The sequence below is a fragment of the Lipophrys pholis genome (assembly GCF_963383615.2).
Source record: "Lipophrys pholis genome assembly, chromosome: 1".
In the NCBI taxonomy this organism is placed as follows: domain Eukaryota; kingdom Metazoa; phylum Chordata; class Actinopteri; order Blenniiformes; family Blenniidae; genus Lipophrys; species Lipophrys pholis.
In genome coordinates, this window is record NC_137635.1 from 36,499,433 (window position 1) to 36,523,769 (window position 24,337).

At 41.1% G+C, this 24,337-nt stretch overlaps 2 protein-coding genes across 5 annotated transcripts; both read left to right on the plus strand.

The window, feature by feature from the left end:
- Window positions 1-386: 386 nt before the first annotated feature.
- On the plus strand, window positions 387-15,425 carry lyn (LYN proto-oncogene, Src family tyrosine kinase). Of its 4 annotated transcripts, none has more exons than XM_080470797.1 (13): window positions 387-589; window positions 5,428-5,552; window positions 6,021-6,063; window positions 6,942-7,047; window positions 7,971-8,069; window positions 8,224-8,327; window positions 8,428-8,577; window positions 8,697-8,849; window positions 10,196-10,378; window positions 10,718-10,794; window positions 11,762-11,915; window positions 12,446-12,577; window positions 13,304-15,425. In XM_080470797.1, the coding sequence occupies exons 2-13, from the start codon at window positions 5,433-5,435 to the stop codon at window positions 13,504-13,506; spliced, it is 1,524 nt and encodes a 507-aa protein (XP_080326923.1). In that variant the 5' UTR covers window positions 387-589; window positions 5,428-5,432; the 3' UTR covers window positions 13,507-15,425. The 4 variants fall into 4 exon arrangements, with proteins under 4 accessions (XP_080326923.1, XP_080326925.1, XP_080326922.1 ...); XM_080470799.1 differs by having other exon boundaries at window positions 5,428-5,492; window positions 13,304-15,414; XM_080470796.1 differs by lacking the exon at window positions 6,021-6,063 and having other exon boundaries at window positions 403-589; window positions 13,304-15,414.
- A 939-nt stretch (window positions 15,426-16,364) lies between these two features.
- On the plus strand, window positions 16,365-24,121 carry urod (uroporphyrinogen decarboxylase). The gene is made up of 10 exons (XM_080476969.1): window positions 16,365-16,555; window positions 18,596-18,708; window positions 18,856-18,935; window positions 19,056-19,118; window positions 19,958-20,155; window positions 20,251-20,412; window positions 20,949-21,083; window positions 21,634-21,734; window positions 22,278-22,344; window positions 23,315-24,121. Exons 1-10 carry the CDS (start codon window positions 16,533-16,535, stop codon window positions 23,477-23,479), a joined length of 1,107 nt encoding a protein of 368 aa, XP_080333095.1. The 5' UTR covers window positions 16,365-16,532; the 3' UTR covers window positions 23,480-24,121.
- The last annotated feature ends 216 nt before the right edge of the window (window positions 24,122-24,337 follow it).

Here is a 24,337-nt window from a genome sequence, read left to right on the forward strand (position 1 = left end):
GAAGTACAAACAAACTCTTCATAGAAAAGCCTGACAAGGCCTAGGAAAGGCTCCCAGAAAGCTCATCTCACTATGAGAAGTTTAAGGTTTGTTATTCCGTTAGTAACATGAAAAGGAATGTTCATGAACACGACTGGCTTTTATACTTTCAGCTCTCAGAATTATTCATACAGCGGTAGTTCTTCACACTGCTGTACTTTTTACATATCGAATCCTGTTTCATTGTGGCTGAGAGACCTTGACTCTCCCGTGCCAGTGTGGGTCTGTGTGCGCACAAACAATGGAGTGTGTGCTAGTTATGCAAATAATCATTAGACAATTGTACCAGGAAGTTGTAGCAAGAAGAGAAAAAAAAAAAAAACCCAACCAGCTCCTCTAAGTTCCTCATTCTGGTATAACAGTCCATGCTGGCAGTCCATGACCCACTTGTTAAGCCAACTACTTCCAAAGTGTGTGTTTGTGTGTGTCTGGTGTGTGTGTGTGTGTGTGTCAGCTTGTCCAATGAAACACAGAGAACATATTCGAGGACTAAAGAGCTTCTACAAGTTGGATTAACAGTTTCCTTTCAGAGGGATTCACAGCCAGAGAGGTGAGTACAACCAAATCTGAAAACCCACACTCTGAAAGCAAATATACAACAAATACCAACCTGGCATTTCAGGATGTAACTATTTCCCAATCATCAGGCCTACATTCACTACAAGAAGCATCTTTTTGATCTTCCTTGGTGTTGTTTTAATGTTGTGCTAATCCACAATTTCAATCACTGAATTTGATTGATTTGGATCGTTTGATAATGGAAAACCTTCGCTTGGCAAGTATTTAAAGTAATATTTGGATATATTTATCTGAAAATACAGAATTGTCTCTCCTTCAGTTACATTTGAACTGCTTTGAAGGAATGTTATAAAATAAGATTGAGCGTGGATGACAAAGAAATTAAATTATTTATGTTGACTTATGTCTATAGAAATGGCTAAACTGGCCAATTTATATATGTTAATATATATAAAATGTATAAAGAATCATAAGGTTTGTACTTAATATTGAATTTATAAATAATATTAACCACAACAAAGTCAATTAAACAAATTTCAATCTGGAAAGCTATTATTAAATATTATTTTCACTTGTATATGTATTTGAAGAAAAGCATATCTTAGATTAAAACAATATAGAACCTAATATAATCCCCCCCAATTTGAGTATGCTAATGTAGAAATATGGCCGAAAGTCTCCATTGAAATGAAAAAACAAAATCAAGAAGAGAGGGGCGGAAGAGCTTCACAGATTCAGAAATAAAAAACCAGAAGACAACAAACAAAGACCTGAACAGGAATAAATAATTCGAAATCTAATGGAGTCAGATAAACAAATATTAGAAACAAAACATACAAAAAATGAAAAACAACCTTGCCTGTTGTTCTCAATAAAAAACTAATAACTTAAAAACAATTGCTCGGCATTACAGCAAAAATAAGTAAAGGATTACAGATTGTTTGCTTGAGGGCTGAAAATAGACGTGTTATATAAATATTCTGGAGAGGTAGAGGCACACTCCTCATTATAAACTCCAAAACTAACCACATTTCTATTAAACAGTAATTCACAATTTTGGAAAAACTCATTGAACAAATTAAAACATTGATCCAATCCAGCACAGTCCTGGCTGTTTTAACCATTTTCAACTTTGAATGATGTTTGAAGGGTGAGACAGTTCTCTGAGGACAGTTTTCCAGTCACACTGTATGCGGATGTTTTCATGCCGTTGTCCAAATTTGAGTTAGTAAAGTCATTTCACACTGCCCCAACCAGGCTGCTCATGTGGTGCACTAAAGTTCTGGTCTGTGAGGGAATTAAATAGTCGCTGGTCACAGCCAACAATGGGAAAAGGCAGTTTACATGCATGTCAGGTCTCCAACCCACAAGGCAAGCAGAAGAAAAATACAGAAATAGTTGTGTGCACTGCTTCGCATCGGCAAACCTTTTATAGTGTCGCTGATCGAGCGCCACTTGTTGAGGAGTGAAAAGCTTGAAATCGTAAAAAGCTATTTCAAATACAAACCATTGCAAAACATGTTGCAGAGGCTTTTACAGGGATTTATTATTCCCTGACCATAAGTTATGGAGGACAGTCGGGTGACCGGTTCTTTCTAATCCCATGTTCAGCAATCGATCCTCCTTTCTGGGCCTCCTAATGGGGATTTTTGTATGTCAGATCAATAATCATTTGTGTGAATGGGTGAATGTGGCTGATTGTGTTAAGACGGCTGAATCACGGGGGGAAAAAAGGCTCTGTAAAGAGGATTTACTCACTGAGTGAACTAAGTTTTTTTTCGGCATTTTTGTTGCTTTTTGATCTTTAAATAAAACTTAGTTTCAGCCACATTAAAGCTAAAAAAAAAAAAAAAAAAAGTAGTTTTGTATACTTTTAAGTTCCTGGATCGAACAGTAGTGTTTTTAATTTTCTGAATGCGTCATGTCCACCAGTGTTTGCCTCCCAGCATTTCGACACTTTCCCAGCCTTTGGCCCGGGCGGCTGCTGAAGGGGAAGTTTCTGAGTTGGTCATAGTGTTTTACGGAGAGTTTATGTACTCCTAATCCGATCAGACCCTCAGTTTCCTGTTGTTTGCTGACTGTTGAGTTAAAAATATAACTGGGGCACTCAAGCAACAAAGCACAAACCAAGCCGGTGAAGTCTGTAGAGAGCGAAACAAACCGCAACACTGCTGGGTTTGTTTTACTCTTCCATTCTGTGGATGAATGAAAAGAGTGAGAATTTAAATGATCTCATCGTCCTATTGTTGCACACATTCAAACATTTTAGAATTCTTTAAAAATTATTTAGTTATTTTAGTGTCCCTTTTGTCTTGTAGTCATTTGAAATGATACGTAGGGTCTATCGTTTTGTATGGCTTCATGAATGGAGGCAACGCTGGGGCCGATTCCAGTTTACTGTGGGAAGAAGAAGCAGGGTACACCCTGAACAAGCCGCTACTTCTCAGCAGCAAAGAGACAAATAGGTTTGCTGACATTAAGGGGAAACATGGGCCCCCCCTGGGTTTCAAAACCAGGATATGATGCCACTAATGATGAGGTCATCAGAGACTTACAGAAAGTACATCCCATCCTGACCTACATGGTAGGAGATCACAATATGAGACGTCACATACGTGAAACTCGTAGGTACACAAGCTGGAAACAGAGAACCCCGACAGGGGATTGTGAGTTTGCTCCCCGGGCTGCTTCTGATGTGCAGCTGTTGGTAATCTTATGGCCTTATTATAACTCACTGTTAGTCCCGGTAACTCATTTACATCCGTTCTGAGAGAAACAGAGTAAAGAGCTTTAAGACCTGTGATAAAGAAATTCACTCTCAAAGTGATTTTCATTCAGCATCAAGAGGAATAGTTATCATATTTAGTATACAAAGCCCTTTTCCAGTGTTTCTCTCACACTCCCACGTCTCTGTGTCTCGTATGTTGTTTTGATGAAACATTTCTCGCTAGGTATAATCTTGTAAAGTTATCTAACAATACACTATACATTTTTGAAAAGACCAGATTTGTTAATATATTTAATAACATTATGAAAATGGTAGACATACCAACAAAACAGTTTTGTGCCACTCCTATAAAGAATACCAAAACAAAAAAGTCATTTGGATTCTAAATGTTTTCCCATGCCCAAGAAGGAGTCGAAGTTTGTTTAAACTTTCACTTTTAAAGGGGCATTGTTAAGGGAGATGCATTTGTGGGATTCACAGCAGAGCTTAATATGTGAGTTGCCTCGATTAAACTTTTTGCTGTATGTGCTGTTTGGTGCATTGGGTTAGTGAAGAATGAAATAACAGGATATATCTGCAGAATAACCACACACAACGACTCTGCTGTTGGATGGCATTCTGTTCTTCAGTCATCATGAGCTGTCGTGCTGCTCATTCTGCCACGTGTGCGCTCAAGCCGATCCCACAAGTGTTCAATGCAGATGAACTGCTGCCTCGTCTCCTCTCCCAAACTGTGGAGGCTGTGTAGATACCACTGTGCCAACCCTTCATTTATCACAACACCCCTTGTTGAGGCAGGCCTGCTGCAGGCTGGTCCGACCTGGGTGTGTGTCGACAGGTTGGTTCCTCCTTCCATCACCTAAAGGCCCAGACAGGATCCTTCCTCTTCATCGACAGTCAGTGACTGCTCCTTTCAGCCGTACTGTCCAGAGCTTTGACGGCTTTCCTCTGGATCTGTCCACTGATCTCAAAAGTGCCCGAGGAGCTCGGTGGTGGAACTGGAGACAAAACCTCCTCCCCCTACTTCGACTGACTGCACCTCAGCCTTCCAGCCTTCAGTCCTGAGGTCAGCATGACAAAGCTTTTATCCTTTCAAAGACTTCCCCCTATGGCCTCCTCCACAGGGAGGAAAGTGCGCTGATGAGACTGAGACCAGAAGAACAGATCTGGTCTTGGATTGGTTGCTGCAATCTCAGGTGGAAGTATGAGTCAGTGGTCCAAGTCAGTGGGTATGTCCCTGTCCCCCGGCTCCATGTAGTTGTCTGGGCTCAGGAGGTAAGGAAACCGATGCTTGTTTCACTTCCTCCCTCCCAGACAAACAATATGGTCTGCAGGACCTTGTCTCGAGTTTGGAGAGGCATGGTATTGACGGCTACTCCACTGATGTCAAGCTGCGCTGCTCGGCACCTTAAAACGTGGTTGTGTCGCCAGGTGTATCTGCCCTGAGTCACTCTGGCCCCGCATTTTACCAAGATGTGCTTGAATGAGGCTGGCATCGAAGACAATGGGCAGGCTGAGTCTTTGCCCATCGATTTAAGTTGGCAGAGGAAGGCAGGTCATCGGATGTTGCTCTGATGATGAAGCTCAATATGTTCGATTCTTTCTCATCTTGATATCCATCTGCGCTGAGAAGTGTCAATCAGGCAGTGGATTTTCAGTATTTTGGGGTTTAAGAAGCTCAAAACAGTCTCTCCAATAGTGTACAGTTTATATCCAGGAGGAACTGTTACACTGAATGCAAATGTCTTCAGTTTCTGTGTGAGTTTCTTTATGTGTTTGATTTGCACACTTCATACAGCACTTTATTATTCTCTGTTACAACTGAATACATATCTCTACTCAGAGTTTTAGTACTATTTGAATTGTTTTATGCCATTAATTTCTATTGCAGTTCAATTTATACCTGCTTAACTCGGTGTGGCACATGGATCAGGTAAACACAGATTGTGTTTTATAAAGTCACGATGGTAAATCCAACATTCAGATTACTGAAAAAGAATGAATAATATGGAATGCAAAAAAATGTGATCAGTGAATTTTTTTTACTTTTTTTCCCTTTACTTGGGGTTTGTTTCACAAACTTTGAATGGAAAATTTGTAAGTTTCACCAAACTCTTGTCTCCTCTCACTTCCCCCTGCAGGCAGAATGGGCTGTATGAAGTCCTCGCTGAGTGGAGGTCTGGAGAAGAAGCCCAGCCAGCAGACTGTACGTACCGACCAAGCGCACTATGTCAGAGACCCCACCTCCCAAACAAAAAGCAACATAGTAAGTAGTCAGACATCTGTGCTGAGCAAATACTCGTATTCAGGATTTATCCAGTGAAACAGAGCTGCCGTGCGTGTTGGTGATTTTAGCCAAAACTCAAAAGGAAACAAGCAAAAAAAGAGAAGAAAAAGAGAAGTGAAGATGCAACTGTTCAGAATGACTATAGATGCGGAAAACTGTGTGGGAACTGTGTTGTGATTTGACCTTTTTTAAGAAAATGCAAAGATATATTAATTTCCTATGAGAATCTTCCATCCCTTGGTTATTGTTCTGTTAATCTAGTAAAGGTCACGTGGCTCATGTTTTGCTTTGTGAGGACAGAATCTGTCCAACCTGAACGAACCACCTGAACACTAACTAATTAATTCAACAACCCGCCAATGTCTTGACAAAACAACTGAAGTTAGGAATTACTAAAGCTGGAAAAACAAACGTAAATTCACACTTTCTATCATTTTTTCATTGCAGGGTAACTCCTTGTTGCCTGGTCAGGAATTTCAAAAGATGGAAGGTATTCAGTAATGTCGCTTTATGTTGATTTCAATTGCCTTTCTTTTCTGTAGAAATGCATTATTCGAGCCACATATATTTGAGGGACACCTTTTATTTCAGGAACTATTTAGAAAGTGATATTAACTATAGATAAACATAATTATAGCACATTTATACTGTACACGATAATGTCGGTTGTGATTTTTTTCCAAAATCCTCAAATTTTAACAATTTCTAGTTTTAAATATTTGTCTTTTAGTTGATTTCTTCAGTAGAATTTAACAAAATATTGTTTGTAAAGTATTAAACACTACAACCCTATCACATTTGACCTAATTACAAAAAACATGACAAATTAAAACTAATTGGACATGATTACCAAATACAGTAGGTTCATTGATCAGTTGTTGATATTGGATTATTTTTTACCGCAAACATTATTTGCCCTGTTTGTTATTATAACTTTATATTTATGAATTTCATTAATTGTGGGATAAAAAGTATGTTAATAGGATCCATATATGTAACCTGATGAGTTCATGTGTTTCTTTTGTTAAAGATAATGTGATACCATGTTATCTCCATAGGGAGAGTTACTCACCGTTGAGACATTCATTTTCTTTTCTATTCTTTTTTTTTTTTTTTGCTTTTTGCATGTGTGTTTAAAATGGTTAAAAAAAACAAAAAACATTGAATATTGGCCCTGAGTAATTGTATCTGGTTTAAACTGTTGCTCTGCCAGTCCAATACCATGGCCTTTTCATCACTACCTCTCACATCTCTCTACTTGACTCGCACTTATCATAAAACACATAAACATGTCACATAAAACACATCTTAAATATTGTTGTTTATTGTGCTGTGCAGTTTTTAAACACGCTATGATCTCTCTCATAGAGGAACGCAGAGTTGGTAAAGTCGTGATCGGCCTGTTCCCATACGACGCCGTGCACGCTGACGACTTAGGATTCAAGAAGGGAGAAAAGATGAAGATCTTAGAAGAGTGAGTGTCTGAGACTTTTGGCAGGCTCATCCAAGTTACGGCTATTAATCATTCATGTATTACATCATGTTGGGAGAGAAAATGATGAAAGCCGAGTTGAGCTTCAAAATGCTGCACTGTGTAAATTTCTGATTAAGAGGAAATGAAACAGTGTTGTAACTTGCAGTTATGAATATATATTTCCAAGTTCTGAGAGAATAATTACACTTAAAGGCACGGGGAAGAGATTTCAAACTGGATGAAAAAAGTGGAAAAGTGATAAGCAACATTGCAATTATCGTGTGTGTGTGTGTGTGTGTGTGTGGGGGGGGGGGGGGGGGGGGGGGGGGTTCTAAAACTTTCAACGTCCAAATCAACTCGATTCAACACGCAAAAACAAATCAACACACGAGAACGAAAAGAAAGTATGCCTGTAAACATAAATGAAAGCACAGCAACATAAGTCTGGTTGATGAATCAGGCCCAACTTTGTCAGATGCCGTGAATTCAAATCTTTAATTTGATCACCAAAGAGCCCCAATCATTTATCTTTAACACGCCTTTCTTCAGCAACAATCAGCACCAAGACCACTTGCCCTCTGTTCGGCTATTATTGACAGGAATTCTAAGTAAATAGTTTTAACCGAACGCCTTCCTTGAAATGGGACCAGTTAAAACATACAAAATGAAATATATAATAAGATGAGTAAAGTGTGGCGTTGGCACAGGCTAAAATGCGAACTATAAGAAAATCTGGGAAAGTTTCACCGTGTGAATTCTATCTTGAGATTAATGACATTTTCCATTCTCGTGTGATTTCTTTCCATGTTTTTAAAGAAACACCCCACACAAGTTTTGATGAGTTACGTCACATTTTTGGATTGTTGAAGTTGGTTCCGGCGCTGATACTAAAATGCACCAAAATCCCTCTTGGATTTTTTCAGACATGGCGAGTGGTGGAAGGCAAAGTCTTTCACCACCAACAAAGAAGGTTTCATCCCGTCCAACTATGTTGCTCAAGCCGACACCATGGAAACAGAAGAGTGTGTAATGACTCCGGTGTTTCATTACTTTCCTTTTCATCTCTCTTCATCCTAATTTCTTCATCGTTTGTCTGCGAAGTATTGGATAACAAATAGCTGTACATCCCTTTCGTTTTGCACTCTACAGCCATTTTGTATTTCCTCCTCGTTGCAGGTGGTTTTTCAAGGACATCACGAGGAAGGGCGCAGAGAGGCAGCTGCTGGCCCCAGCAAACAAACCAGGCTCTTATCTTATCAGGGAAAGTGAAACACAAAAAGGTATGGAAATCCCAGCGACGCCACAACACTGACAACCCCTCTCCATTTTACACACATCACACATCAGACTAAGTCTAAGGCACTTCATTCTTTCCCGCAGGCAGTTACTCGTTGTCCATCAGAGATGTGGATCCTCGGGGGACAGATTCAGTCAAACATTATAAGATACGGTCGCTGGACAACGGCGGCTTCTACATCTCCCCGAAAATTTCGTTCGCAGACATTGGCAGCATGATCAAACACTACCACAGTGAGTATGAAGTCTTCCCCAACACTGGGATCAAATACTGCGGTCGGGGTCAAACGTCCACAAACAGCTCCGAACAATAGAAAATATGGACACTCACGGCAGCATTGGGCTCCTTTCAGACAAAGCAGACGGCCTGTGTCGTAAATTGGATCGTCCGTGCGTCAAACCAAAGGCTCAGAAGCCGTGGGACAAAGACGCCTGGGAGATCTCCAAAGATTCTATAAAGATGGTGAAGAAACTGGGAGCGGGGCAGTTTGGAGAAGTCTGGATGGGTGAGTCACAAGAAAAACTGTGTTAATCAATAACACTGACAAAGGAAGAGGGAACTACATGTATGATTTAAAGAGTTTTACAGAGTTATTAAAAATAAGAGGTATAAATGTGAGCCACACAAGATTTTCTTTCCACTTATCTGGCTTAAGTAATTTGTGTATTGTTTTTATATCAGATATTACAAGAAAAGAACAGAAAAATCATTCAAACTTTCGATGTAATACTGAGGCATGCGCACACAACTTCAAATATTCAGGTACATTGACTCTGGGGGAAGATCTACGCCCTTACTCTCCTCCACCGGCGACATAGAGATATGGAAGTAAACAGTCGAGGGAAGTACCATTTCCCTATATTAAAAACAAACCTGATTTCCTCCTGTTGTCATGGTGCCATGCATGTTTCTTTCTCAGAAAGTAGTTTGTGAAACTGCCTCTCTGCCTGGCTCTTGGCCTGCAGGATCTGTTATCATCTAAAGAGGAAATATTGCGCCCCAAAGGGATGCTTTGCATCGGAGCCCCGGGAGGTGTGGTCTGAAGCACATGCGGTGTCATACGGTGTCACAAGTATAGAGTGGCTTTGAGAGGAATAGAGATTCATAGTTTTGTAAAGGGTACTCAACATTGGAAGAAATTAGTAAATAAAATGAAATAAATCAAAGTACACAACAAATGTGTCACTAATTTCCAGTTCTTAGACAACTCCTGTGACACCTCTGAAAGTTGTTTTAAAGATGTCATCTGTGGTGTGTCTGCGTTGGTGTTGCATGTTTCTATTGAAATAGGCAATACATATAGAAGACTATCATATTAGCTTACTATAAGTGACACAGACACAGACACAGACACAGACACAGACACAGACACAGACACAGACACAGACACAGACACAGACAAACAAAGAATATTTACAGTGAATAATAGGAATCCCAGCTGACTATGAAAGGAGGCAGAGTTCACCCTGGCTTTCATAGACTCACCTGTCGCCTGAGGCTCAGCTGGAGCTGCCAGCAGCAGAATGAATGTGAAAAACTTTAAAAGTAGACAGAAGAAAGTGGCCTTTTACCATAAGAATAATAAGCTCAATGTGTGCCCCTAGTCAAGTCTAGCTTCATGTCTATTCTCCTTCTTATAGTGCACAGAATTATGAAGCATAAATCCTTTGGACAGAAATCTAGTTTTTTGCTTCTGATCATATAGGGTTGGATTGAAACTGAACTGAACAGTCCCATATTACCCAAATTGTAAAGCATGTCAGTATCACACAGACCACTGAGTCAGATGAAGCCAAACGTCATCAATATTCCACACTGATCATGTTTCACCTTCTATTACCGCCCACCCAGCGTACTACAATAACACAACCAAAGTGGCGGTGAAGACACTGAAACCAGGCACCATGACGGTCGAGGCCTTCATGGAGGAAGCCAATGTAATGAAGACGCTCCAACACGACCGGCTGGTTCGGCTCTATGCCGTCATCACCAAGACTGAACCCATCTACATCGTCACTGAATTCATGGCGAATGGTAATTGGGCTCTGTTTGACATGAAACTCTAGGAGTCTTGAGTGAATAACACATGGGGGGGGGGGGACCAAACCAGGAGAAGCAAACCATGAGGATATTAGACATAACGCGAGGCCCTGATGATTTTGTTACATGAACTTAAACTGCCTGTAGAAGTGTGTGTGAGTGTATGTGAGTGTATGTGAGTGTATGTGAGTGTTTGTGATTGTCGCTTTGTGTTTGGCCTGCCGAGTTAGCTGGGATCAACTCCAGTTCCCCGTGAAAACTGGATAAAGATTAATGACAACTTACTAGTTCTACATACATACGGAGCATGTTTTTTTGTTGTGCTCTTTCCAGGGAGCCTTCTGGACTTTTTAAAGAGCGACGCAGGAAGCAAACTGCAGCTCCCGAAGCTCATTGACTTCTCAGCCCAGGTGAGACTCAACGTGACTCTACTGCTCATTTATCCTTACGATAAAGAACATTGTACCTGTTGAACCTAAAGGAGGTAATGAAGCACAGATGCTTTTCAACTCCCCACAAAATATGTAGAAATTATCAAAATGGTATAAAATACTCGTACTAATGTTGATGTATTGCATTATGGACACTGAAAGTGTGCGTGAGTGGTTGATGTGTCGGCTCTGCCAGTCCAGAGCCGACACACCAACCACTCACACACACTTTCACACACCACAAAGAGCGACCAGCACTCATTATAGGCGAAAGATTCTCCAAGGTTAAAGTTGCCATGCTTTTTTTCTTTTTTTTTTAACCTTTATTACCTTTTTAACGTCAGGAAATATGCCCTTTATATTCTCCCTATAGATATGTAAATGTTTATACACTCCCTTTTTCCACATTTCATACACGTCTATGTACTGGTCTCCAACAATAAAAGGTGCTATTTGCACATTTGAGTACGTGTTTAAAAATGACCAGAGAGTAGCTCACACTAGTGTTATCTGCAGTTCATATCATCGTATCAGATGTCCAATGAAATGTTGTTCATGCTATTTCGAGAAGTGTGAAGCAAAGGTGTCATTAAGTTCCTGATTCAGACTAATTCTACTAATCCTGTACAAACTATACTCAGGAATAGATCTCAATAATGCATCTATTTTCAGTACATGCAGGTACAATCAGGTTTCTAAACAATATTAAAAAAATAATAATTTGTCTAAAAATCCCACAATTCCAGTTTTTGCTATTCTTGCTCAGATTATTATTATTAGCTAAGAATTGTTGCCAGCACATGATGATGATGATGATGATAATGATGATGATGATGTATATGTGATGATACACATACTGTAACTGCACAAGAATGATTCTCTCTTTTTATTTTGTTGAATGTTTTCTTTCTTTATGCTCAACCTTTCTGTCCTCCACCTGTTGCAGATAGCAGAGGGCATGGCGTACATAGAGAACAGGAAATATATTCACCGGGACCTGAGGGCGGCCAACGTCCTGGTGTCCGAGAGTCTGCTCTGTAAAATAGCCGATTTTGGCTTAGCCCGAGTCATCGAGGATGACGAGTACTCTGCCAGAGAAGGTAAATGAGGCGTGCGACCATGAACAAATGAGTGTGTCTCCCGTTTTATCTCATGGAAGCTTATTTTGTCTCCACAGCCATGATCTGATATTCGTGACACACCATGATTCCAAAAAAAAAAGAAATCCTCCCGTCGAAAAATGTGCCGCGTTGCATGAGAAGTCAGACCTTTTGGTTTCACTTGCTAGTTGCTCCACTTTGTCAGAACAACCACAATGATTAACAATTTCGCAAGAGTGTCGACAACTCACTACTTGATGGTGAAGTTCACGTTACACCTGTTTGTAGAGATAGACACAGATCTCTTACCGAAGTCACATGGTCTGTTTTTATATTACAAGGCTGAAACTGGTCTGATCACCCATCTGTAACCAGGAAACTCTGAAAGTACAATAACAGGAAGTTGAAAAATAACCAAAAATACATAATAAGAGTTTTAACCTCCCATTACAACGACAGGCTCTGAAGTTATTTTAGAAACATGTTCGTCAATGTGACCTTTTCCTGTGCGTGTGTGTATGTTTCTCCAGGAGCTAAGTTCCCCATTAAATGGACCGCTCCGGAGGCCATTAACTATGGCATCTTCACCATCAAATCAGACATGTGGTCCTTCGGAGTTTTGCTGAATGAGATTCTCACTTATGGAAAAATCCCTTACCCAGGTGAGCAGTAGCTGAACCAGGAGGTGGTTTGAACGTGGGTCATTATTACTCTCACTATCAAATAATATCACTTATCTGATTCGCCTGTTTAACACATTTATTGAAACATGGGATTGCTGTGCTGTCTATAATGTGTAAAATAGTTTTTCAAGCAAGGCAGATACAGGCGCTCACACAAAGTGAAATGAGGAGGAGTAGCAGGACTTTGTTTGATTATTAAAGAAAAACAAAACAATAAAAAGTTTTAATTTCAAAATAAATTAAAATGTGTCCAATTTAGGCCACTCAGCCATGTTATGGTACTGTCATGAGTTATACATCTCTATTTTAATGGTATATCATTCTCTATTTATTGTTATTAATCCTATTGCAGTTTTAATGTGAAGCGCTTTGTAACTGTGTTTAGCAAAGCGCTATCAAAGTTATTATTATTCACTTTCCCACCAAACTGTCCCACATCTGCTGTCCCTCTAATCCACTCATTGCTGTTTATTCTGTTTAATCAAAGTGAAAACCTCAGGAGCCTCACCTATGAAATACCATGAGCAAGTCATGATTCATTGCAGTGAAGTTTGCTGCCCTCTACTGATATGTTCTTTTTTTTGTTGTTTTGTTTTTTGTTTTTCTGGTGCAAAAATGTCCCTCCCTCATCTCCAGACATTTGCTCTATTTCACTCCTTTTGTTTTGAACTGGTTTGAACCTGTTTGTGTCTGCGTTGTCTTCAGGCATGACTAAAGGAGAGGTGATGTCCTCGGTGCAGCGCGGCTACAGGATGCCTCAGCCAGACAATTGTCCCGCGGAGCTGTACGACGTCATGATGTCCTGCTGGAAGAACAAACCTGAAGACAGGCCCACCTTTGACTACTTGCAGAGCGTCCTCAACAATTTCTACACTGCCACAGAGGCACAGTACCAGCAGCAGCCATAGGAGGTCAAAGCCAGAGAAAGACATTTCAGATTGCATTTGGAGCTGCTTTAAATGAATGGTTTTACTTCCTATGTTTATATTTTTGTATATAACCCATTCTACAGCTTACTGTGTTTTCATTCATTTACATACTGGCACATTAATGCAGTTATAATACAGAGTTTAGCATTACCACTTAAGATAACATGTGAGTGTGAATATGATGTTTTCTGTAGACAATTCTTGGTTTCGAGCATATATTGAGAAACAAAACAGAAGTATTTAATAGAATAGAAAAATAATAGAAATTCGGATGAGAATTGTGTGATTTTATTTTTACCTTTTGACATTGCGGAGGTATTGTATTATACATTTGTGTAGTGTCTGACAATTGTTCAGTCACTCCAACAAATGAAACGAAATCTACCAGAGTCCATTTCGCAGAGAGTTTGTCAGAGGAGAAGTGGAAATAGCTTTGTTTTGCACTTCTGTGACATTTTCACGCATTTCATTTGACATTTTTATCATTAAAGTGATATTTTTTACATGCTCCCTCTTGGCAACGTCCTGCAAAGCCATAGTGTCCATTTTCATTTATATGTGGATGCTAGTCAAATCTACCTGCAGACATCTCCGGTTGCATACCTGGCTCGTCTTGAGGACATCCGCTTCTGGATGAGCACAGACTACCTGCAGTTGAATGGCAGTTAGCCTGAAGCCATCCTCATCGGCACCCTCCACCAAACAAACCAGGCAGGCATCATCCACATCACTGTTGCTGATCACGCCATCCCCCTGTCCTCAGTTGTCACCAGCCTGGGAGTAAAACTGAATTACTCTCGTTCAATGCCCACATAAGAATGGTCTGCCAAATCTCCTACTACCATCTGAGGAACATCTCCAAGCTCCCACTTTCACTCTCCCAACCCGATGCTGAAAGACTGGTTCATTCCTTCATAAGCTTCGGTATCGACTACTGTAACTCACTGTTGGCAGGCCTCCCCTCTAAAAACTATACAAATGTTATAGAAATCCCAGAATAGTGCTGCCCTTCTCCTCACCAAAACCAGGAAATCACAAGACATCTCCCCGGTCCTCCACTACTTTCTCTGGCTACCAATACCCCAGCAGATCACTTTCAAAGTTCTCCTGCATGTGTCCAAGGCCATTAGCCATTCTGGTCCGACCTACCTCCAGGACCTCCTCTTCCCTCAGTCATCATCTCAGTCACTCAGGTCGAGCATCCAAAACACCTTTGCTATTCCCCGACCGAGCTCTTCCATGCTGGGGCCACACCTATGGAATCTGTTCCCAGGCCCCATTAGAGCCCTGGACTCCCTTGATGCCTTCAAAGCAGGCTAAAAACACACATGTTCTATAGTGCTTTTAAACAGGGCTCTGTTGGTGTATCTCTGCTCTTAATGTCTAGTTTTGTTATGCTTTTATAGTGCTCGTCTTACTAATTTTAGGGTAGTTTCAGGGTAATTTGGCAGAGGTTTTACCTTAAATGTGTCTGCTGTGAGAGGCTGTTACAACAAAATATGAAAGAGGTGATAAAGTTGCAGATGAATTTGGCAGCAGGATACAATTTTTACATAGGTTCCAATGCTAAATAAGGCATCCTCCAACCCACTGCTGTGGAGTTGAGATGTTTATAGTTTGGCAATGCAAACTTCATCATTCTCATCAATTCACACTGCAGATCAATACTCTATTGAGATCATTGTGACATTGGTCCAATGCCAGTTTAAGACCTCACTTTTAGACATTTGAAATAAGAAGAAAATCGCAACTTAAGTGTTTGAATGTTGTTCAGGAAGCAACTGGTGGTGCCAGAAGTCCAATTTCCATTCAATCTGTGGCGTTTCTTTTTCTTCTTTTTTTCCATGTTTCTTTTTTTTTTTGTGGTTGCAGGTAACAAATACGTGCAATAAACAAAAAGGGAATAACTTGTTGGTTCTTATGTGCAAAAGCCTTCAGGGTTCCTCTATAGAGTATTTATTTAACGGACGTAGCTTCACTATTGCAGAGGGGTTGTGGAAGCAGTAATTCCCCATCCAAGCTGTTCCTTCTCTTTTTCGTCCATGCCCACTGTGAAAAATGAAATAGGTCCATATACACAGCTGGCAGCAGGGTGTCGTGCAGAGCAGCAGGGTGTGGAGGCTAAGACCAGTGATTCTGGTATTGTATAGGCTGGATGGCTAAAGGGATTCCGTTTGTAGCCTTTCAGGTACCCTGCAGCTACATTAAACAAAATTGGATTCAGGTTTCATTGTGCACCTGCCTTCAGGCTGACTCTGGCATAATGGTTAAGATGACCAACTCTGTCATTGCAGAGAGTTCAGTCCAGGATTAACTGGTAGTCTTTTTGTTTCTTTTTTTTTCTAAGTCCCCTGGAGATTCAATAAATAATTCTCCACATGAGTGATAAAGAATAAGTTATATGCATACAAAGATTCACAACTCCAATTAATACTTAAAGAGTGTCGATCATGCAACCAGATTTTTTTCACCCAATCCTGACATCATAGCATCATCCAAACTGTTATCCAATACCATTAAATACCATTAAATCATATTTAATCAGTTTTACATAATCAATTTACCAAGTTGGTTGTACTTAATTTAGTTGTTTTGGGTTATTTTAAGTTTATTTTAGTGTGGGTTCGCTTTTTAAGCATCTTTATTTGCTTTCTATAACTTGGAATTCGGGAAATAAAATAGAAATGATAAATAAATAAACAAGATATAAATAAAAGAACAAAATAAAATAATATTTAAATAAATAAATATAAAAAGAGAAATACTCTTATAAGGATTCGATATAATTATTATAATGTATGATTTATACTGTCAGTCGCAGTGTGTGACTGCTTCCTGTTATCGTCACGTGATCGTCCAAGATGGCCGCGCCCTTCAGTAGGGGGAGCTGCTGCTGACGGAGCAGCGTCGAGGTGGACTTCACATGACAGTTACTGCTGCAGGTCGTCACTGACATCTCCAGAGAGAGCCGGGAACCTCCTCAGACCCCCCACAGACCTGCCGACATGAGCAAAAGCGACTTAATCCTGTAAGCACGTCTGTTGTTATTCGTACGACACGTTTCTTTACCTGCGAGTTTTAATCCGTCATTCTTATAAAACAGCATGAATTAGTCGGATCGTATTCACACTGCATCCGCTTCTGTTACAAAACATTACAGAAACCTGGCAGATTATCTAACTTTTTCTATAACATCCATACACCAATATGTACTGGCTTAGGTACATCTGTAGAACATTTAATAACGTGGCCATTACAAGACATGTTCACTTGTTTAAAATCCCTTTTTTTGTTGTTTTTGTTTTGATGTTGCTTGCTGTGAGTAAATGATGAAACTACTTGGAAATGTCCAAGGGATTCAGGTTGTAAATAAATATTTCGTGTTTAATTTCCTGGAAGGCTGTTTTACGCCTCAGTTTCGGGTTTCCTTTTCGTCAAGATCTCAGAGATTTCTGTAACTTTTCCTCTTTTCTATTTTGAAGGATCTGCACATTGCAAAAGGGGGACTTTTTAGAGAATAGAAATACAGTTCAGAACGGGTTGGAGGGTAATTTTAATCCAATGTGTGAGGGATATTACATAAAATCTGAATCATTTGCTCCGGGGGGAAAAACTTTCGACTTAATTTTCTGTTTAATGTGCATCTTTGGATGGATATGTAGAACAATCTAGAATACAGATGTGGAATTATCACTGCTTGGAACATAGACTCGCATAGTTTCCCCCCCTCTTGCAACAGGGATTCAAACCTGCTCCTAACACACTCAAGGTCGATTGAGCATGAATTATTTTGAGTTACATAGTAATTCCTTTATTTCTGTTCTGGACTGGGAGACAAATTATACCTAGAATCCATTCATGGACTCATCCACAAACTCCTCAGCTGTTCATTCTCAGACTTCCACCATCTCAATTATGAACATTATGTAGAAATGGAAACACTTTGTCTTCTACTGATGGTTAATCTTCAGCATGCTATCAGAGAGGAATTTCTCTGTATATTTAGAATATGAAAACTATTTCTTGTGATTATGACTAATAATCAGGACAGGATGAGTATGAATCATGTCATGGAGTAATCGCTGCTGTTCAGTCTGTCCGTGTTCACATTATAGCCACATCTATAATTATCTAGTGATATTCCATCCATCTGTTACAAACTTTATTCAAGTTAGGGTCACGTTGGGTTTCCCAGCAAAGCAGATTAAATCCTCGAGAAAAAACAACCAATGTTTGAATGTCATCTACTGAGAGTAGAATCGACTTATTTATTGTAAAAAATAAAAAATAAAAAATAAACTTTCTTTGCATATTTAATTTTAGAAGTTAACACAGTAAATACCAAAGTAGATTTGTTGCTCCAGATTGTGATGCATCACCGGCCTATTCAAAGCCGTCTCTCATTCAACCGTTTTCAGCGCTGCTCCGAGGTGATAAGAGGACGGAGGAGAGTTATCTCTCTTCATCACTCTGGGTCTGGACGGCTCCCCTGCTGGGTGCCTGACATGCTTGCAGGGAAAAGGGAGGAGCGCATCTTTTCTTTTAGATAACAACAGCATTCTATTGTACTGTGTGATGTTGAGAACAGTAACAGCTAAACTGCATCCTCAGTCCTGAAAATGGACTTTAAAGTAGTAGTGTTTAAAGTTGTAAAGCAACAAGTTACATCAGTAATGTAACGTTTCTGTTTCATATCAAGTCCAGCCAACTTTTTGTTGATTTTGTACAAGTTGTTTGGATAAATCTGGTTTAATCATTTTTAACTTTTGCACTCGGTTCCATTTCAGAACCGGCACTTTCACCTCCTTTTACTTAAGATGTCGAATCGGCACATTTACTTTGGTCAAAGTCAGTTTTGGCACGAGTGTCTTTGTTTTGGCTTAAATAAAGAATGTGAGTACCAAACATAATTCAGCAGCCAAGCACAACTTTCTCCCCTTCAACAGCTCGGAGCCGTAACATCCCACATCTGGGATGGGGAAACATCCATTTGTATGTTTATACACTGTGCTTGTGATGCAGAGCCGCTTAATACTGATGTTAACGTTACGTATTCTTTTTCCTCCAGCCCCAAAGACTTTCCTCAGTTAAAGAACGATACATTCCTGCGAGCAGCGCGAGGAGAAGAAACCCAGCATGTGCCCGTCTGGTGTATGCGGCAGGCTGGAAGATACTTACCAGGTACCAACTTCTGGAGAGCAATAATCCGCCCTCTATCATTTTTTTTTTTATATCTTGTATTTTATAACAGCTTCCTCTGACAAGATGTGTGAGGTTTCATTCACTCTCTCTCTCTCTCTCACTGCCCTTTAACCTCTAACGCTGCAGAGTTTCGTGAGTCGCGAGCGGGGAAGGACTTCTTCGAAACGTGTCGGTCACCTGAGGCCTGCTGTGAGCTCACCCTGCAGGTCGGTGGCAGAAACCCCTTCCTTCAGTCCGTTCAGCTCAAAACGCCTGTCCTCAGAAGAACATCAGTCAGCAACATTTAATGCAACTTCCCCCGCCTTTTTGTCTGACCTCTTTTTCAGCCTCTGAGACGTTTTCCCTTCGACGCCGCCATCATCTTCTCTGACATCCTGGTTGTCCCACAGGTAGGGCTGTCAGTCCTTACAGGTTTTTATGTAACCTTTATTTCTAGAGCACGTCGAAAGCAACCACAGCTGAACCAAAGTGCCGTACATAAATGGACATAAAAATATAAAAACATGAGGTGCAATCAGTGGGAAAAAAAACAACAATAATATACAATTAAATGGCAAAAAAAAAAAAAGAGAATCAGAGTCTCAAGCTGTGTTAAAAACCAAGGAAAGAAACTGGGTGTTAAGATTAGCTTTAAGAACGTATGTATTTAATGCTTGCTTCAACCAGGCAGATAGCTGTTCCATGTTTCTGGTCACCATGGTGTTTGTGTTTTGGTGCAGCCGATCGGTGACATGATTGAATGCTCCGGGTTTAAAACACATCCCATGATTTCATTAGAATCTTCCATTGATTTCTCCTATGCGATTGATCAATAATAATGATTACTGTTCTCTATTGACATTTTATAGGGACAAAGCTCAGTCTGTTTGCTTTGGAGTCACATCGCACTTATTTGGGATTTTCCATAACCTCGAGGAGCGAATCGAGCTCTCATGCATGCACTGGAAGTATAATGAGTAGAAATGTCCTCGTACAGCAGGAACATGGGTGGTAAAGTTTGACAGGAAGCCTCTGTGGTTTGTGTTCCTCACAACGGACACAAAACTCTATTTATTCTATTCATGTGGATTTCATGTTTGAATAACCTGCACAGCACTTTAGTCCACCGGAGATGTTTTAAAATGTGCTTCATGAATAAACTTTGACTTAATTTCATGGGAAATGATCACGAGGACCATTTCTCATTCAGGTCTCGTGCCGTGGTTCTTTCTATTCCTGCTCCCTCTAGGCCATGGGGATGGACGTCCAGATGGTGGCAGGTAAAGGTCCCACATTCCCAGAGCCCCTGAAGGAGCCAGAGGACATGCAGCGCCTGCGGGTTAAAGTGGATGTCGACAAGGAGCTGGGCTACGTCTTCAGAGCCATCACGCTGACCAGACACAAAATAGAGGGCAAAGTGCCGCTCATAGGATTCAGTGGCGCTCCGGTTAGAGACACACACACACACACAAACACGCACACACACACCGATAAGAAGATGCTCAGCAATGACATGAAGCTCTCTTTTGTCCGTCTCCACAGTGGACGCTCATGTCCTATATGATCGAAGGCGGCGGCTCCAACACTCACTCCAAGGCAAAGCGTTGGCTCTACCGCCACCCTGAGGTCAGTCACACCCTGCTGAGGATGCTGACGGACGTGATCGTGGACTATCTGCTGGGACAAGTGGCCGCTGGAGCTCAGGTCAGATCCCACCGCAGTCTCACGTTTTAGATACCACAGGAATAGGATTTACACCTTGAGGAACATTTCAGGCTTGTATCATGTTTTGACATTTTGATTCCGAAATTGGAAAGAAAAAACACACACTGCAAACACTTCATAGAGGAACAGCCACGACTGGGTTTAGAGGCCCATAGATAAAACCACTGCTTTAATTGATGACTCTCAACAGGGAGGCGACATGCCGCTCAGATTCAGGGAACACAAAGCACAGCTATGTTGATGGGAAATGTAAAGCAAGAGTTTCATGCTTTGGACATTATGTTTTTATATGTAGTTTGAAATAAATTGAAGAAACGCATCACCACATTGAGTGCAGGATGAGGAACAGCATTCATTAATGATGACGGGACCTCTACTCTCCCACCTCGTTGCTATCAAATTTGTTTCATGACGATCAGAATCTGACAACGCTGCTTGTGTCGATGATGCCACCTCCTCCTTCACTCATCCAGACTGATGAACTCCCTCTTGGCATTTGTGTTTGTGTTGCGCAGGCTCTGCAGGTGTTTGAGTCCCATGCCGGCATTCTGGGACCAACAGAGTTTAAAGATTTCTCGCTGCCTTACCTCCGAGACATCGCTCGGCGTGTCAAAGATAAACTGAAGGAGGCGGGGCAGGACGTTCCCATGGTGAGCGAAAGCAACACATCCACAACTGGTTTGCTGCGGTTTTTAGGGTGTTGATGAGATTACATTTCATTGAGATTGACAATTCTCAATAATCAGCAGGACAATCTGCAGAAGGGAAAAAAAATATCTTTCTTGTTCTTTTATTTTCAAACGTACACTTTAAACTTTCAGAATCCGGGGTTGTTATCTTGTTTGCTCTATTTCAGATTATTAAATTCACACTAAGTTTAAAGTGTGGATGCCCAAAACCTTTTTTTTTTTTTTTTTTCTGAATTGGATGTCAGTTGTCGCTACCAACAAATCAACATTAAAGGCTGATCTCTTAACCTTAACATTAATAAATGTAGTGTGAAAGCGAGTAAAGGGTGTAATAGAGCAACTCATCTACAAGAAGCTGTTCGCAAATCTGAGTGATTCTCCATCCAGTCTCCCGCCGGGTACCCTTACTCACCTCCAGGTGGCGGCATTTCACAACAAATGGTTCGTGGACGAGCTCGTTGAGGCCGTCAGCTCGTTTTACTTTCCCGTGTGCACCATGTTTGTGTTTCAGATTGTGTTTGCAAAGGATGCTCACTACGGCCTGGAGGATCTGTCTGAGTCTCACTACGAGGTGGTCGGGCTGGACTGGACTCTCGACCCTCGAGCTGCACGGTAACAGCCATGCATACATGCTTAACACACACACACACACACACACACACGCACGCACGCACGCACGCACACACACACACACACACACACACACAGTGTTCATGTGTGCTTACGCAAGTGTTTTGGGTGCATTTCTGCTCACCAAGCTCTGTGTAAAAACATGCTACATCAGCGGCAATCGACTGTTAAATTTCAACCCGTGCTGGCTCACCCTCTTGTAGTTTCCTAAAAAAAACAAAAACAAATTGAGCTTCACCGCAATTTGTAGAAATATAAATGACCGAATCTTCCAGTCTCACCATCCACGATCTGCCTGCTGAAAGATGTGTCCAGAGCCGCTGTCGCCCCTTCCAGCGGCGATGCCGTGCCGCAGCAGGTTAACCATTGCTGACCTCCCTCTCACCCGTCCCTGGTCTGTCACTCAGTGACTCGGGCTTTAAGCCAACAAACATGGACGCTTCCTGCTCTGCTCATCAAATACTTAACTCGCTGGTTGAAGGATTAACTTGTGCATCCTGTGATATGTGTTCTGTGTGTATTCAGGGAGCGCACAGGAGGGAAGGTCAGCCTGCAGGGAAACATGGACCCTTGTGCTCTGTACGCTCCAAAGGTAACATCCACTCCCACTCTGGTTTGCTCATAGGCACATACTTTGGTTGTTTTCGTTGCCGTCCTGAGCCTGTTGACTCACTCCGGTGGAGGGAAAGTCTCTCTAAACATTTACCAATTAAAAAAAAAAAAAACCCTCATATGAAAGTTTTGTAAGAGAAGATCATTCTTGGACAAAGAGACACCAACTTGTGAGCAGCCTCGGCATGAGAAAAGATATGTGTTGCAGCTGGTCCTCATACCTTGCAAACGAACAGCAGCACATGTACCGCAGCCACCACACCACACTTTACCCTACAGTGGCAAATAACATGTTGTGCCCTTCAGTGAACCAACAGCCACCGACTGAGTGGCAGATTCAATGTCGCGAGATGAGTTTCTGGAGTGATCTCGTCAAGTGTAGTTGTGTACAGATTCACTTGCTTTTCCAGTACGTACGTTCCACACGGTTCCTCTAAACCAACGTTCTGTGACTCACCTGTTTCGGGCTGCATACACCGATGCACACATACATATATCTCTTTTCAAAGTTCAACATTTTGAAGGTATTCTTGGCTCTTTCTCCACCGTTTGAACTTTCCATCTGGTTTCGCGGTGAGCTTGGCTGCGGTCCAACGCACCTTCAACTTTCTGATAATAATAGCAGCTGTGGTCACAGAAACATCAAGCTGTTGCTGCTTTTACCTGGAGTGTGCTTGGCTGCGATCGTCTTCCTCCTCGCTCCTTCGCCGGTTTCCACAAAACTGCAACACACTTTCCCATCGATTAAGCAAACCGGCTGATAATGATGGGGCATTCATATTTCAAAATAAAGACGAGATTCAAGCTAAATGAGTCTCTCAGTTTTCGATAAGCCTCAAAATATGTAAAGCCAGAGTACCCGGAGAAAACCTACGCGCAAAGAAAAACATGCAAACTAAGTACCCCCTAAACTCTGCGCAGAATAATGTGCTGATCGCTTTCTCTTTCAGGAGCGCATCTCCGACATCGTGAAGAAGATGTTGGAGGGCTTCGGCACGAGGGGCTACATCGCCAATCTGGGTCACGGTCTGTACCCCGACATGGACCCGGAGAACGTGGGCGCCTTCGTGGAAGCCGTGCACCAACACTCGACACTGATCAACAAACAGATGTGAAGATGTCTTCCGGGGATGTGTCTGAGGCAAACAGGCCTTATTGATCATGGCAGGAAATAAATGTATGATATTGGATTATTGTAATAAAAACTGTGAAAAGTCAGAGTATTTATGTTTGAAAAACAAATTCCTCTCTTGTGATTTTGGAGATTTTGTCTAATGACAAGAATGCTGATTTAAAAAAAACAAATGAAATCTGACATCATTGCAATATTATCCAATAAAAGTAAAAAAGTCTTCAGTGTTTAGTTTCCCATTGCAGCTTTTCAGGATAAACAACATGCTGGTTTTTCCTGAAGACAAGATTTTCTCTTCGTCTATAATGTGTTTTTCTGCGTGGGAGTGGATTATGTGTTCAGATGAAGAGGGATGACATTGTTTTTGCAAGCGCGTGCACATTATTTTTAAGTAGTACGGGATCATATTTGTACTGATATTGGATGTATTTGAAGCAGCTTTCCATGAGTATGTGAAGTATTCCCTCTTTTTGTCCAATCAGAAGTCCCAGCAGTGACACTCGGATCATTCATAATACAATACTACATAAAAGCCACAAATCTCAAAAAAGATTGTAAACATCTTCAGTCCGAGAGGAGCGTTTCATCCGTATGACAAGTTTTTACCTCAAAGGATGTCGAAGTCAAAAAAGGAAGAAGGAAAAAAAAAAAAAGCTGGTGGGTTTGGCAAAAGGGTTTCATCGAGGGACGCAGCTCCAGTTATAAAATCCATTTTTTAAAGGAAAAATGTCAGCACGCAGCAGTTGATCATTCCACCGTCTAACATCTCAACTGTGAACAAATCCCCCGCTGGTGCTCAGCATGAACAATTTCATTTTTATTCCTCGCTGATAGAAAATCT

What these genes read in the sequence shown, in the direction of transcription:
- lyn (XM_080470796.1), top strand. Translation starts at nt 405, where the DNA reads ATGCTGGCAGTCCATGACCCACTTGTTAAGCCAACTACTTCCAAAGTG. An exon ending in TCATTGACTTCTCAGCCCAG is followed by an intron (nt 10,795 to 11,761) that starts GTGAGACTCAAC and finishes CACCTGTTGCAG; the next exon opens with ATAGCAGAGGGCATGGCGTA. An exon ending in CGAGTACTCTGCCAGAGAAG is followed by an intron (nt 11,916 to 12,445) that starts GTAAATGAGGCG and finishes ATGTTTCTCCAG; the next exon opens with GAGCTAAGTTCCCCATTAAA.
- urod (XM_080476969.1), top strand. Translation starts at nt 16,533, where the DNA reads ATGAGCAAAAGCGACTTAATCCT. An exon ending in ACATCCTGGTTGTCCCACAG is followed by an intron (nt 19,119 to 19,957) that starts GTAGGGCTGTCA and finishes TGCTCCCTCTAG; the next exon opens with GCCATGGGGATGGACGTCCA. An exon ending in CTCGACCCTCGAGCTGCACG is followed by an intron (nt 21,735 to 22,277) that starts GTAACAGCCATG and finishes GTGTGTATTCAG; the next exon opens with GGAGCGCACAGGAGGGAAGG.